Below are 14,771 nucleotides of genomic sequence, written 5' to 3'. Positions count from 1 at the left end.
CTGGAGTGTTTCACATCTGTTTGGAGTCAGAATTTCAGAATTTTATTTTGGGGTAGAAAAAGTCAGAAATTAATCAGATATCAAATAAAGACAAGTGAATGAAGTGTTTGTTTGTTTTGAGCGGTACATTAGCATCTAACATCTTATAAAAATATTTCAAACAATTACATATCAGAACTCAAGATTTAAGAGACACAATAACTGAGGCAAATACAAAGACACACTTTCCCGAAAAAATGGAATATTAGATTAAAAGAATTTAAAACAATCGTTCAAAAGTAATTCATCAATTAGACCTTTAGGGGGCAAAGTTTAAAGACTCTAGATCCATTCAGCCTCGTGTGATTTGTCCCAATTAACACATCTCCTAGATCTTGTCATCATGTTTTAGATTTTTATTTATATTTTCGTATTCATATTTTTACTTTAATTACATTTTGATGTCATTTTCCAAAAGTCTGTCAATATTTTTTTTTTATTAATTTATGTACCACTACTACCACTATTTTCTGTAGAATGATGTAGAATGAACTAAATGATAAAACTCACAGAATAAGCTAAATGCCTAGTATTTCTGAATGCATATCACCCGCTCCCATTCATGCCAGGGGTTTACACTGAGTTGTATCCATTTTGTTTAAACCTCGAAAATAACATTATGATAATCTCATGCAGTATTGCGAGATGAAACTTTTAGATTGACTCTTGTAAATCAGTTGTGGATTTCCATTCATTGATTATTTTCTGAAAGTTTCCTTAAAATCTGTCCAGTGGTTCATGAGATATTTTGCTAACAGACAGACCGTTGACTTCAAATAGTTAAAGGCAAAGTTTTAAACAATGACTTTGTGGAATGTATCAGTGCTCAGTCTCCGCTGCTCCGAATTGCAAATATAAAAGTAAAGTTTAGGCATCTCATGATAGCACTTTACTGCAGAAAAAATGTATTCAGGTACTTTCAGCATCAACGCTTTTCTCATTATAGAGATGTGAGGAAAATGTGATTGGATTCCCAACCAATCCAATCGATCGTGACCACACACTGTCAGTGTTACTGTCCAATCACAGACACACACAGACCCGACAGTCACATCCAGCGCTCAATACTCAGATTGTTTGTTCAGTCACATTTGGAGTTTGTCTCCGTCTGCAGATTACAGACAGACGAAAAGTTAGTTTAAATCTAATTTGCATATTTATATTTTATGCAAAAAAATTTGATATTTCTAAAAACCCTGCACTAACTCCATCTCTTACACCAGGTAAGACAAAAAAATATTTAAAAGTATTTTTTAAAACTTTCCCGTTTTTAATTTGAACATAAATCTGTGTTTGTTTTCATTTTTAAAACTGTGGATGTGGAACTGGAGTTGTCAGAAATCACATGTAGTTACCGCCGCCAAAGAGGTCGTGTTTTTGGTAGTGTTGGTTTGTTTGTTTTATCTGTGAGCAAAATTACTTCAAAACTAATGAACAGATTTTGATGAAACTTCCATGAAATGTTGGGGATATCACAAAAACAAAGAATCAAATTTTGGTGGTGATCTGGATCCTACATTCCTTTAATGACCCTTTGGCCTTGGCAGAAGTTTGTGCTCTCTGAGTGCTTCTAGTTCTAACTTTAATTGAGTTTGCTGCATTGTTTCTTACTGTATTGTTGCATGGTTTCCTAAAGGCTGCTTTGTTGTTAGACCTTCTCGGATGTTTATTACTAAAACACTGTCTTACAACATTATAAAATGAGGCTTAGAATGTATACACCTGTAGGAAAAAGTATATTTCCCAGAATAAATACATTTAAAATTAAAAGTCTAGCATTTCTTGAATGAATTCACATCACCTACTGCCTGTAATGCCAAAGATTTAAACTGTCTTAGCACTGAAAGAATAACAACACACCAGATTTCAGCACAATATCTGTAAAATTGACTGAGTTGTAACGCTTTACGATTTATGGGTTTGCTATTGTTGCTTAGCTGTGGCGGCCATCTTGAATCGGATTGACTCCAAAAGTTAATCAGTGGGAGATGTTCATCAACTGGTTACTTCCTAAGAGTTTTATTAAAATCTGTCCAGTGGTTCCTGAGATATTTTGAGGTATTTTTAACACTACAGACAAGTGAACACACCCCCACCCACACACACATGCACACACCTACACACACACACACACAAGGACACTGGCAAAAACATAATTGCCCATTTTTTTTTTCCCCCCGATATTTTTATTAGAATTTTCTTGTTGCACAGACATACAAAAAACAAACACATACACACAATAATCTTACATAAAGTGCAATCCCTCCCCCCACCCAAAAAGAACACTAAACCCCAGGGCTCACACTATCTACACATAAACAAAAAAGAAAGAAAAAATAGCTTTACATGTCACAGTATTTGACAAGGTGTAGGAAGGGAAACCAAATATCCTTAAAGTCTTCAAGCTTTCCTTTTGTTAAATACGTCAGCTTTTCCATCGCCAGGTTGTTGCTCAATAGTTTAATCCAGTCATTTATCTTTGGTCTTTCTGTGTTCTTCCACTTCAGAGCAATCAAATGTTTAGCCTGCAAAAGGCAAAAATTCAAAAGCTTCTTTCTCTTCATAGGTCCTTTAAATCCATCTGGAAAAATATGCAATAAGCAAAGTTTACTGTCCATTGGAACATCCTGTTCGATCAAACGAGAGATGAACATGATAACCTCCTTCCAGAAAGTTTGAATCTCTATACATTGCCACATACAATGGAAAAGAGTACCCTTATCTAGATTACATTTAACACAGATATCAGGGATATTGGAATTAAAGTGGTGAAGTTTTACAGGAGTGATATATGTTCTAAATAACCATTTGTATTGTAATATTCTAAACCTTGTGTTAATAGTTTGCGTTTGTGCTAATAGACATGAGTTATTCCATTCATTCTCAGGGACTTCGGTTTGCAGATCAGCTTTCCAAGCTTGTAAATATGCAAGACTGTTTTCTTTTGAAGCTAAAAGTAAAATATTATAAAATTTGGAAAGTAGGCCTCTACTCTGATTATGGTGAACGGCTATATTCTCTATGGTAGTGAGTGGAGGTTCAGAAGTAGATTTCAGTGAGGCGAAAACAAAACTTCTAATCTGTAAGTACTTAAAAAAATGCTTTAGGGGCAGGTTGTACTTATTTACCAGTTGTTCAAAGGTCATCAAAACTCCTTCACTATAAAGGTCCCCTATTTTATTTAAGCCTCTATTCATCCATATTCTAAATCCCCTGTCTGCTCTTCCTGGTTTGAATTTATTGTTTCCCCAAATAGGTGACAGATATGAGATTTTGGACACCTCATCTAAAGCCTTATGGGAGTGGTGCCAAACTGATATTGTGTTTTTGAGAAAGGGATTTTTGGTGTTTTTTAATAAATGTTTAAGTTCAGCTGAGTAAAAATAGGATGTCAAAGGTAATGTTACCGAGTTATTTTCTATTTGTACCCAACAAGGTGTGTCACCGGTTGAAAAATAACAGGAAGCAGCACAGAGTTGCGCAGCCCAATAGTACAATTTAATGTTCGGCACTCTAAGCCCACCTCGATCGTAGGGTAGATAAAGGAGAGAGAGTCGCAATCTGGAGCGCTTATTGTTCCATATAAATTTGTTAAAGGCTTTTTCCATAGAAGAAAAGAAGGAAGCTGGAATGTGTAAAGGAATGGACTGGAAAAGGTATAAGAACTTTGGGAGAATCGACATTTTAATAATGTTAATACGACCTATCATTGAGATTGGCATCTCATTCCATCTTTCTAGGGAATCTAATATCTTTTGAACTAAAGGATCATAATTTATAGAAACCATTTTCTCTATATCACGATCAATCTTAATTCCCAGGTATGTAAAGGACTCGTCTGTACATTTGAATTGTGTTTTTACTGGGGGGTTATTTTTGTTCAGCATTAATAAGGAGCTTTTCCTTTGGTTAACTTTATATCCTGAGAATTCTCCAAATTCCTTCAGTATTTTTTCAACAGCTTGAACAGATTCTTCCAGATTAGCTAAAAACAAAACAATGTCATCTGCAAAAAGAGACAACCGGTGCTCTACATTCCCAATTTGAATGCCAGTGATCTCAGGGGATTTACGTATTGCCATGGCAAACGGTTCAATGGCAAACAAAAAAAGAAGAGGGGACAGTGGGCATCCCTGTCGTGTTGATCTACAGAGGTTTATACATCTTGACAGTTGATTGTTTGTGACAACTCTAGCCACTGGCTCAGTGTATAGTAACTGAATCCATTTTAAATATTTTCCTCCTAGGCCGAACCTCTTAAGGGTGTCAAAGAGGTAACTCCATTCAATCCTATCGAAAGCTTTTTCAGCATCTAATGATAGAAAGGCGTGGTCCATAGCAAACTGTTTTTCATACAATATATTAAGTAATCGGCGGGTATTGTGAAAGGCCTGGCGCCCAATAACAAATCCGTTCTGGTCATTTGAGATTAAATTAGGGATATGTTTTTCAATCCTTCGAGCTAAAGCCTTGCATAGAATTTTTGTGTCACAGGACATTAAAGAAATGGGTCTATATGAGCCCATTTCTGTTGGGGGTTTACCTGGCTTCAACAAAACAGAAATAGTCGCCAAACGTAAGGATGGGGGTAGGATGCCTTTTTCATAAGATTCATTGAACGCTTCGAGTAAAGGGGGCAGTAGTTTATCTGGAAATTTTTTGTAAAGTTCAATTGGCAGGCCATCAGGGCCGGGAGCTTTACCAGAATTCATGTGGCTTAGAGCCATTTTAAGTTCTTCAACACTCAGCTTTTCATCCAAATCTTTCCTATTCTTTTCTGACAAGGTTGGAAACTGAAGTTGGTCCAGAAAATGCTTCTGTTTATTTATGTCATCTGGGTATTGTGATGTGTATAAATTTTCATAATATTTTGTAAATGCATCATTTATACATATTGGATCCACCAGATTCTCACCATTATTTAATTTGATTACATTTATGGTCCGATTTGTCTAACTTTTTAAGCCTCCAAGCTAAGAGTTTTCCTGCCTTCTCACCCTGATCGTAATATGATTGTTTTAACCACAATAGATTAGTTGCTATTTTGCTAGTAGTGAGCTCGTTATATTCTGATTTTAATAAAAGAAGTCTCCTATATTTGTCAGTGTCATTGCAGTAATACATCTGTTCCTGCAATCCTTTGATTTGTTTTTCAATGTTTTTTAGTTTATTTAAATGGATTCTTGAATTACGCCTAGTATAGCTCATTATTTCCCCCCTTATATAGGCTTTAAATGCTTCCCATTTTATTGATGCACTGGTTTGGTTAGTATTAAAATTGAAATACTCAGTAATTTTCCCTTCAAGGAATTCCTCAAACCCTTCAGACTTAAACCATTTAGCTTGAAATCGAAATGGGATTGAAGACCGACAATAGTTTGGTAATTTTATTGATAGAATAACTGGAGCGTGATCAGAGAGTAGAATGGCTTCATACCAACATTTTTGAACTGTAGATAAGAGACTAGAAGAAACCAGAAAAAAGTCTATTCGCGAGTAAGTTTTAAAGGTGCTTGAAAAGCAAGAGTACTCTGTTTTATTTGGAAAAAGTTCTCTCCAAACCTCCACTAAATTCAAATCTTTCATATATTTCTTGATAGTTTCCCTGGCTTGCTGGTGGGACATAACAGAACTATTTGAACGGTCTACTGCAGGGTTTAGAACACAATTGAAATCTCCACCAATTATAAAGGGACCGTTATAGGCTGACATAGTTAAAAACAAATTTTGGTAAAAAGCAGGATCATCACCATTGGGGGCATATAGACACACGAAGTTGACCATTGTAGAAATTATAGTCCCACTAAGAATGATAAATCTCCCTGATGGGTCAAAGTATTTATTTTTTAGTTCAAATGGAATTGATTTATGAATCAGTATTATGACTCCCCTTGCATGGGTTGTAAAACTAGCGGAGAATACCTGGCCAGGCCACCTTGCTCTAATTTTATTTATGTCTTTTTCAATCAAATGTGTCTCTTGCAAGAAGCATATTGTAGTTTTCATCTGTTTGATCCTGCCCATCACTTGTTTAAGCTTGACCATTTTGTTCAGACCTCTAACATTCCAACTAGATATATTAATTACAGGGCAAACAGACATAAATTGTGTAGTTAGAGATGTAAACACATAAAATACATTGGCCCCTTCCTATTCTCTCATTCAAGTAGCGTAAAGTCCTCAAAAATACAGTATCCAGTGTGAGCCCTATAACCCAAATTTCCACATATTTCCCCAAACGAAATGTGGAATTAACCCCTTCTGAATATTGAACTTGGGTTATATGAAACGTTGCAGCCACCAAGTGGGTAACGTAAAAATCTGCACGCATAACGATGGTCATGTATAGGTTGGCTGACATAAACAAAAAATGCTCTGACCAAGATATCAAAAATCAAGGCGAGATTTGCTAACGTTGCAAATGTAACATAGTTAAAATGTAAAAGGATGTAATAAAGAAATATTAACAGTGTTCATGCTTCCACATTCCACATAGAAACAAAATATTCTGAGAATCCCGAGTTACCTTTAGGGAACCATGCCCGAAAAAGAATGGCGAGTACATACTAAGTCTTGGAGTTGTCCTCAGCCTGCGAGCTTATTCCATCAATATACTTTTCGGCTTCTTCCACGGATTTGAAGATCCGGCGCTTGTCATTATGTGTGATGATCAAGTGGGCTGGATACAGAATGCCATACCGAACTTTAAGGGCACGAAGCCGGATTTTCACTCCATCAAAACGCCTTTGGAGCTTGCGAGTCTCGGCCGAGAGGTCAGGGAAGAAGGTGACGCGGTGGTTCTTATAGTGAACCTCCTTCATTTTCCTGACGGCTTTGAGAGTTGCTTCCCGGTCCCGGTAGCTCAGAAACTTCATTAAAACAACCCTTGGAGCCGCAGAATTGGAGGTAAGAGGCCCAATCCTATGAGCTCTCTCCACGCAGCGGGACGAGGTGAAGTCCTCACCTAATGTCTCCCGGAGCCATTTCTCCAAGAAGCCACACAGGTCTGATCCCTCGGATTTTTCAGGCAGCCCGACCAGTCTCAGGTTGGAGTGCCTGCTCCTGTCCTCTTGCTCCGCAACTTTGTCACAAAGCACCTCCACTGTTTTCTCCAGTGATTTGACTCTGCTTTGAAGGGAAGTAACATCATCCTCCGCTTGTGAAATTCGTGCTTCTGTTTCCCCAACTCTTTCAGAGAGCGATTGTATATCCCCTTTGATATCCTTAATTGCTTTCAGCATATCCTCCTTCAACGAACTGATTGCTCCGAGAATATCACGGTTGGTCGGTGCTTCTTGGGCCTCATCCAAGTTAACCGGTGCTGCCACGTTAGCATTAGCTACAATAGCAGCATGAGCTACACTAGCTGCATTCACTTGTGGAGCCGTTTTAGTCGGTTGTTGGACCGGTTTGGAATTTTTCGGTGGCATGATCCCCAGTAAGCGTTTTCCCGTTAGAAAAACAGGCGAAATTGTCAATATTGGTTTGACTTACGGATTAATTTAGAGGATTTAGTAGCGAGCCATCTGCACATGCACCTTTCACTGAGACGCCATAACCGGAAGTCCCATAATTGCCCATTTACTTTTGGTGTCAGGTGATAATAAAAGCTGTTAACAAAAAGAGTACTTCAGAGTATTTTCTCTTTTTAAATCTAAAACATTTTTAGCTACTGTTAGTTTTATGAAAGAAATGTTTAATACAATAACACGGTGGCCAAATGGCTTTTTCTTGCCAATGATAATGTCCAATTTGTGTCAAGATGGATCTCATTACTTTGTGTACACACCAGTGTGTGTGCCTGACTGCATGCATGTGACTGTCCTTCACACTCAGTGATCAGGCTGCAGGAACTTGTGAGCGGATCAGAAATGACACTTATTGATCAGCCTAGAAATCTCCCCCAAATAAGCTTTAGAGAGAGGAGCTCCCGTCACCAGGGGGCAGGAGCTCTCAGTGCACAGTTCACCATGAACCGACAGCAATGCAGAGACAAAGGCAGGTTATCATTTACTGTTGTAAAATAGGCCATATTTACTCCGGTCTTTGTTTTTACCCCAGTTTTTTATTTTTAAAATTGCTTCTTGTCCTAGTAAAAGTAAGTATAAATAGTAATTGCTTGTTGCTGAAAACAGAGTGATAATGTTTTTTGCCTGTGTGTGTGTGTCCCTTGGTGTGTTCGTCTGTACTTTTTGCAAAATTGCTTGTGAATCACTGAATGGATTTGAATGCAACTTTCAGGAAGCAATAATTGGGTTGACATCTACTACTGATTAACTTTTGTGGTCAACCTGAACAAAGACGGCCACCACAGCAAAACACTCTTACCAAACAAAAAATGGCTATACCTCAGCCAATTTTACAGATATTAAGCTAAAATTTGGTGTGGTAGTAGCTGAGACTCATTCTCAACTTTCTAACTGAGTTCTAACTAATCATGTCAGATCTGTGTTTCAAACTTTGGCATCAACTATGGAAGTCAACTGTGTCTGTTTGTAAGCAAAATATCTCATGAACCATTGGATGAATTTTAAATGATTACCATTTAGAGCCAATTCAAATCAAGATGGCTGCCACAGCCAACTGACCTTAGAAAACAACAACAACAAAAAGGCTATAAATCAATTCAATCTTACAGATATTGTGCTAAAATTTGTTGTACCACTTGGAGTTACTTCGCATATTCCAAGTGTTACACATTGTGTAGGGTCTTTACTTAAAACTTTAGGCTTACACTTTGGAGTAGTCTCTGTTAGTAATCTGTGAGCAAAATGTGTCATGCACCTCTGGGCATATTTTATTGAGACTTTCAAAAAGTAATTAAAGATTGCACATCTACAACTGTTGAACTTTTGTAGTCAATCCAGTTTTAGATGGTCATTACAGCGAATCAACATTAGCCAACACAAAAGTGTCTGTAACTCAGTCAGTTTAACAGACATTCAGCTAAAATCTGATGTGGTAGTAGCTGAGAGTCACCCTCAACACATACAGTACTTTCAATGTGGAATCTCATGCTATTGATGAGATCATGAACGGCAATATTTTCAAAATTTGACTGAAACGACTACAACTCTGTTATTTCTCAACATAAGATGATCTTTATCTAAAACTCTTGCACAAAAGATGGTGGACGATATGCATTCTTTCAAGGAATGATAGGCCTTTTAATTTTGTTCCTGCTCTTAGTTGGTGCATGCACATTAGTAACAATAAAATGCTTTATTAATATTTCAATAAGGTAGAAAGTTAGAATATAAAACATTCAATTTCCAAATAATCCACAGATATGAATAAAAATGACTGGTCCAGGAGCAGTTTTAGAAGCTGGTGGGAATTCCAAGCTGTCTTCATTATTTTAGTTCTTTATTTTGGGCACCGCCCAGGTCCTGTAAAGCTGCTGGGGGTTTTCCATTGAGTTGTCTCTTTTGTCATGAATTGATCTGTTGTGGTGGCACATGTGTTCCCATGTGGAGCTGCAGGTCATATGGTACAGCGAGAGTTATTATGTGGCAGAGAGGATTCCCAGCTTTTAAAGGAAGCAGTGAACATCTTTTTCTCTTTTTCCTCACAGGTCAGAATGGACCACCATGACTGGCAGCGAGGGAAGAGTAGAGGCCACAGGCACTATGATGATGATGATGGTGAGGAAAAACAAAGCTCCAAGGCTCACTATTTTGATTCTGCTTCACAAAAGTCATCTGCTATAAATCTGAAACATTGGAATATGCACTACTCGAATCCCAAAGAGAACCACCCAAGTCCTGAACACTGATTGAAGAAAAATGATTTGAAGTCTTAATGTCTAAAAAACCTGATCAGCCATGAATAATGCAGTTGTAAAAGTAACAAAACATAAAACAAAGACACAATCACCTCATATACACAAAAGTTACTTTGTTGTTGTTGTTTCAAATTTATATTTCAATGGCAGATGAAATGCTGTCCAAACTAAGCTGTAATTTAAATAGGGCAATTAAACACATTTAACTTAAATAAAACCAGAATTCTTTGAAGGAATGCATATTGCCCGTCACATTGCATGCCAAAGTTTAAACAAAGATTTTGTGTGCTCTGTTAGTATTCTGAGTTTGTGATGAGGATGACTCTCAGCTACTATCACACCAAATTTGAGCTCAGTATCAGTAACATTGACAGTATTTTATCATTTTTTGTGTTGTTCAGTGAGCTGTGTCGGCCGTCTTGAATTAGATCAAATCCAAAAGATAATTAGTTGTAGATGTACACTCAATGATTATTTTCTGAGAATTTTATTAAAATCCGTCCTCTGGTTTGTGAGATATTTTGCTAAAAGACAGATACAAAAAAACACATACACATACAATTACTTGATTACCTGCCTTTCAGAGCAGCAAATGAGATACTCATAAATTTTTTTGGTTTTCTCAACAATAAACCAAACAAACCTTTTTTTGCCGACCTGAGGTGTACTAAATGTTCTTAATATCTTAGAAATAAAAAGTACAGTTAGAACAATCCATTCCTGCTGTTTAGTAAACCATGTGAAATGATTTGAATTAACATTAGTCTATGTGCAGCAGATGTGCTTATTTTTGTTTTCAGAGTGTATGAGGAGAAAAAAGAGGCAGAACCTCAGAAGTGAAGGAGCACATTTCAAATTTGTTTGCATGGTTTCTTAATCCATCCATCCATCCATCCATCCATCCATCCATCCATCTATCCATCCATCCATCCATCCATCCATCCATCCATCCATCCATCCATCCATTTTCTGCCACTAATCTGTGGTCAGGTCATTGAGGCAACAGGTTCAGAAGGGGGATCCCTAGAAGTTTGTTCCAGTGTGTTCTGAATCTGCCCTGGTGTCTCCTCCCAGTAGGAGGTGTGCAGAAACCCTCCAGAGGGAGGAATCCAGGAGGCATCCTAATCAGATGCCCAAGCACATCAATTGGCACTTTCCATTGCAGAGGAGCTGCAACTTTACTCCAAGCTACCCCCAGATGATGGAGGGAGTTCCTCACCTTATCTCTAAGGCTGAGCCTAGTCACCCTATAGAGGAAGCTCATTTCAGCTGCTTGGATCTGAGATATTGTTGTTTTGTTCATCATCCATTCCTCAAGACCATAGCTGAGGGTTGAAACACAGATAGACCATTAAATTGAGAGCTTTGCCTTTTGGCTCAGCTCTTTCTTTACCACAACAGACCTGAGCAACTCTCTCATTACTGCAGATGAGGACTGGATTAATTGATCCATCTCTCATGAGCAAGACACCCAGATGCTCTGCTTGGTGCAAAGACCTGACCTGGAGGAAGCGTTCCACCTATTCTTGGTTGAGAGCCCTAGACTTAGAGGAATTGACTCATTCCAGCCACTTCACACACGACTGCAAACTCCTCCAATGCATGCTGAAAGTCATGGCCGGAAGATGCCAAAAGAGCCACATCATCTTCAAAAAGCAGAAATGAGACCCAGATGTTCCTAAACCTGACATCCTCCTCTCCACGACTGCACTTTGAGATCCTGTCCGTAAACACCACAAAAAGGGTTGTAGACAAGGGCAAGCTCTAGCGAAGTCCAACTTGGTCTGGGAACAAGCTTGACTTTTTGCCAAGGATGCAGATGCAGTTCTTGATTTGGTTCAGATAGTCTTTAAAAGCAACCCTGGTACCCCATACTCCCACTGCACCCTAAATTGAAGTTTATGTATTGACATTTCATTTTCATTTAATTTCACTGACATTTTCATCTGCCAGTAAAATGTGAACGTGAATCCATATCATCATATTAACCAAGATTTTCTTTAGTCAAGTGGTGGATGCCTAAGGTGTAGGAGGTGTAGGGAGCTGTTAGGCTAAAGAAGGAGTTCTACAGAGCCTATTTAGGGACCCAAAAGCAGCTATCAATAGGCCAAGTGGATTGCAATTTGGTTGTTACATAAGCAAAAACGTGGATGTGAAAAGTGTTCAGTGACGGGCAAACCATTAGTGAACCAGGGCGTAAGTGTATTCTTTAGCTTTGTGCAAACATAACGACTTATGTGTTTTTTCTGTCTATTACAGAGGTCCAACCGTTCTACATTGGTGTTCCAGTTGCTCACAGACGAAAAAGGCGCCGGCATCACTCCTACGTCCGTGATGCCGACCACGATTCACGACACTCACACTACGATCACTATGCACATCACGACCACTCACACAGTGATTATTACCAGGACAGAGAGGAGCCCTGTGACGACGAAGGAGGCAGTACAGAGAATCAGGAGCATGCTGATCTCACAGGTTAGAAACTGCACCTTAAACCACTAAACCTTTGGTCACTGAAATAATATCGTCCTGAGGTATTGTAAACTTGCAAAATATGTATGAACACAAAAAAATGCTTTGCCCATTTTAATCTGCCCCAGCAAAACTGAGAGTTCTTTGTGCTTGCACACACAGACCAAAACTGTGTGGCCAAAAGAAATGTTTAGAGAGGCTCAGCTTTAGGCAAATAAACTTTGATGCTGTGACAGAATGCTGAAAGTCACTGGTGAGCTCTAAAAATTAAGCACAGAATTTTCCTAAAGTTAACTGGCATTTAATAAAAACATGTAATAGACAGAGTTATAATAAAACCACCTCTGCTCAGTGTAGAAACAAAGATATAGGTTGAAGAATTCATATTTCAAGGGCATGACTGTGCTCTTGGATGTGTTGTCTAAGTTTTACATTTTGCATTCTTTCCCCACAGATTTGTAGCCTGTAAGTACAAATTTGTAAAAGATTTCTCTCTTCAGAGAACAAGGAAGTGTGTCAGTATGTGCAGAACTATGCTTCAGCTGAGGTGTTTTTCTTTAACCACTCAGTGGTCTACAGCGTCTCCATGTCAACATTTAGTTCCAGTTTATTTTGCCTGGGTTCTCTGCCAGCATAATGTTATGAAGAGAACTGGTTACAGCATAAATCTGGAAATCAAAAATGTTGGACAAAGTTGAGCAGAGTTTTACAAAAAACTCTATTTTAGGTTACTGTAAAAAAAGAAATACTCAATTTAAATAGAAATGTGTGTTGAAAAAAACAATAGAAGCACTTTTAAAAGGTATCCAAATACTGTGGATGAACATGTGTAAGTGGTCAGAAAGTGTTAAAATTCTTTGTTGAACTTGTGTTTGTATGGAAAAATGGAGAATCAGCCATCAAGCTCCTTGTTTTACTCTGTAATAAAAGGAATATGACCTGGTCTAACGTTTGTCAGGTAGATAACCCATAGAGCTACTTGTGTTAACGGTGTTTTTCGAGGAGCGCATGTATGTGCTGAATATTTTGAAGCTTGGTCTCTGTTCCCAAGGGACCGTGAAGTCTGAAGCCTGTAAGCTGATTAGAGCTAAGAAACTCCAAGCTGTGTGTGCATGTGAGCAGGTACAGTATGTGTGTACTACTTGAAGTGAGCAAGAGTGGTTTTGTGTGTGCTTTGTGTGGTGGTTTTGTTTTGTTTTTCTCTGTAGTAAAGGATTTCAGCAAAGACAGATCTTGGTGTGGTCAGATTTGTGGAACTGACACAGGACTGTTGAGGTCTTCAAAACAAGCTCATATAAGTTGTGCTGAAGAATAAATGTTCTTGCTTCTGTAGCAAGTTAGCTCAAGTGTGTGTGCATGGGAGGGGAGTACTAGAGGACCCTGTGGTGTGTGTCAACCCTCTTAAAAGCCTCTGACTACTTGCTACTTTGGAGATTTTTTTATGGACTTCTACCACAGCTTACAAAGAACTTTTCTTACGACAAGTCATACGTAGTAAACTGAAGCAAGAAGGCTATGGAATAGCCCCTGAGGGAGACCTTATTCAAGCAAAATCAAACTGAAACACAATGTTTGGGAAGAGGATTGAAAGTGTGTCACTTTTCTGCATTGACTGAAAGCTGATCTGCAGATTTTCAACTTTGACAAGAGGAACAAAGCTTGAGGCCTATTTTTTCCAAAGCAAACGGGAGGACGTCTCTCTTCACGAATATCTGGATCTTATTCTGTTTGGTTTAAGGATCTACTGAACATGGAGAATCCTGGTGCCTCAATTATGGCCTCTCATTTGACCTTACCTGGCTCTGGAATAGGTAAAGATGTTTAATTGGAGGAAGAAAAAAAAAAAAAGAGAGTGCAGGCATAACATTCTGTAAAGAAATGAATGCCAAAATAGAAGCTAGAACCACTTCTACATTCAATCTGCTACTTTATGTCTTTGATAAAACTCAAAACAAACATATTTGGTAAAAACTTCACAACTAGGAAAAACCTAATTGAAAATATACTATAAAAGTTTGTGGTAGGATTATTAATTTGCTAATCATGCAAAGTTGAATGTACTTATTATTCACTAATCTATGACTAACTTATTTACTAAATTCATTTATGGAAACACATTGACATTGCAAAACATTGAATAATTTTTCTTTACAATATTTACATAATTATAACTCTATCTATCTATCATTTTTGGCATACAGCTTGATATGATCCATGTAGAGGAAGTGGTTGATGACTGTTCCACTGTGGAACCAGTATCACAGCCACTCTTTGCAATGAGCTAGCTGAGGGAGAATACTAGGGGTCACCTTGGTATATGCTTGACTTGATGCTAATTTGTGTAACTGGCTTTGAATTGTCCTCTAAATTTGATTTTCCACATTCTGTTGCTATGGTGTTTACCAGCTTATTGGTCTCTGTAATGGTGCCAGTAGGGATAGTTTGTAGTGCTTTGTTCACTTCTTCTAACAAA

General features: G+C 38.0%; 1 protein-coding gene across 7 annotated transcripts in view; it reads left to right on the top strand.

Annotated features, from left to right (window-relative positions):
* The first annotated feature begins 1,142 nt into the window (after window positions 1–1,142).
* Window positions 1,143–14,771, top strand: part of slc4a5b (solute carrier family 4 member 5b) — a 61,534-nt gene continuing 47,905 nt past the window's right edge. For 6 of the 7 annotated variants that reach the window (XR_005234038.1, XM_017432260.2, XM_017432258.2 and 3 more), the window contains exons 1-3: window positions 1,143–1,262; window positions 9,614–9,683; window positions 12,083–12,301. Coding sequence is in view for 6 of the 7 variants with exons in the window: in XM_017432260.2 (XP_017287749.1) it covers window positions 9,620–9,683; window positions 12,083–12,301 (283 nt within the window). In the remaining variant the exon portion in view is untranslated. Of the gene's footprint in view, window positions 1,263–9,613; window positions 9,684–12,082; window positions 12,302–13,499; window positions 14,110–14,771 lie in introns of those variants that run through there. The other variant, XM_017432263.3, reaches the window with a different exon arrangement.

This window comes from Kryptolebias marmoratus, linkage group LG14 (assembly GCF_001649575.2).
Source record: "Kryptolebias marmoratus isolate JLee-2015 linkage group LG14, ASM164957v2, whole genome shotgun sequence".
Taxonomy (NCBI): Eukaryota; Metazoa; Chordata; class Actinopteri; order Cyprinodontiformes; family Rivulidae; genus Kryptolebias; species Kryptolebias marmoratus.
The sequence above is the reverse complement of the archived record's forward strand: the minus strand, read 5'-3'. Positions and strand labels throughout refer to the sequence as shown.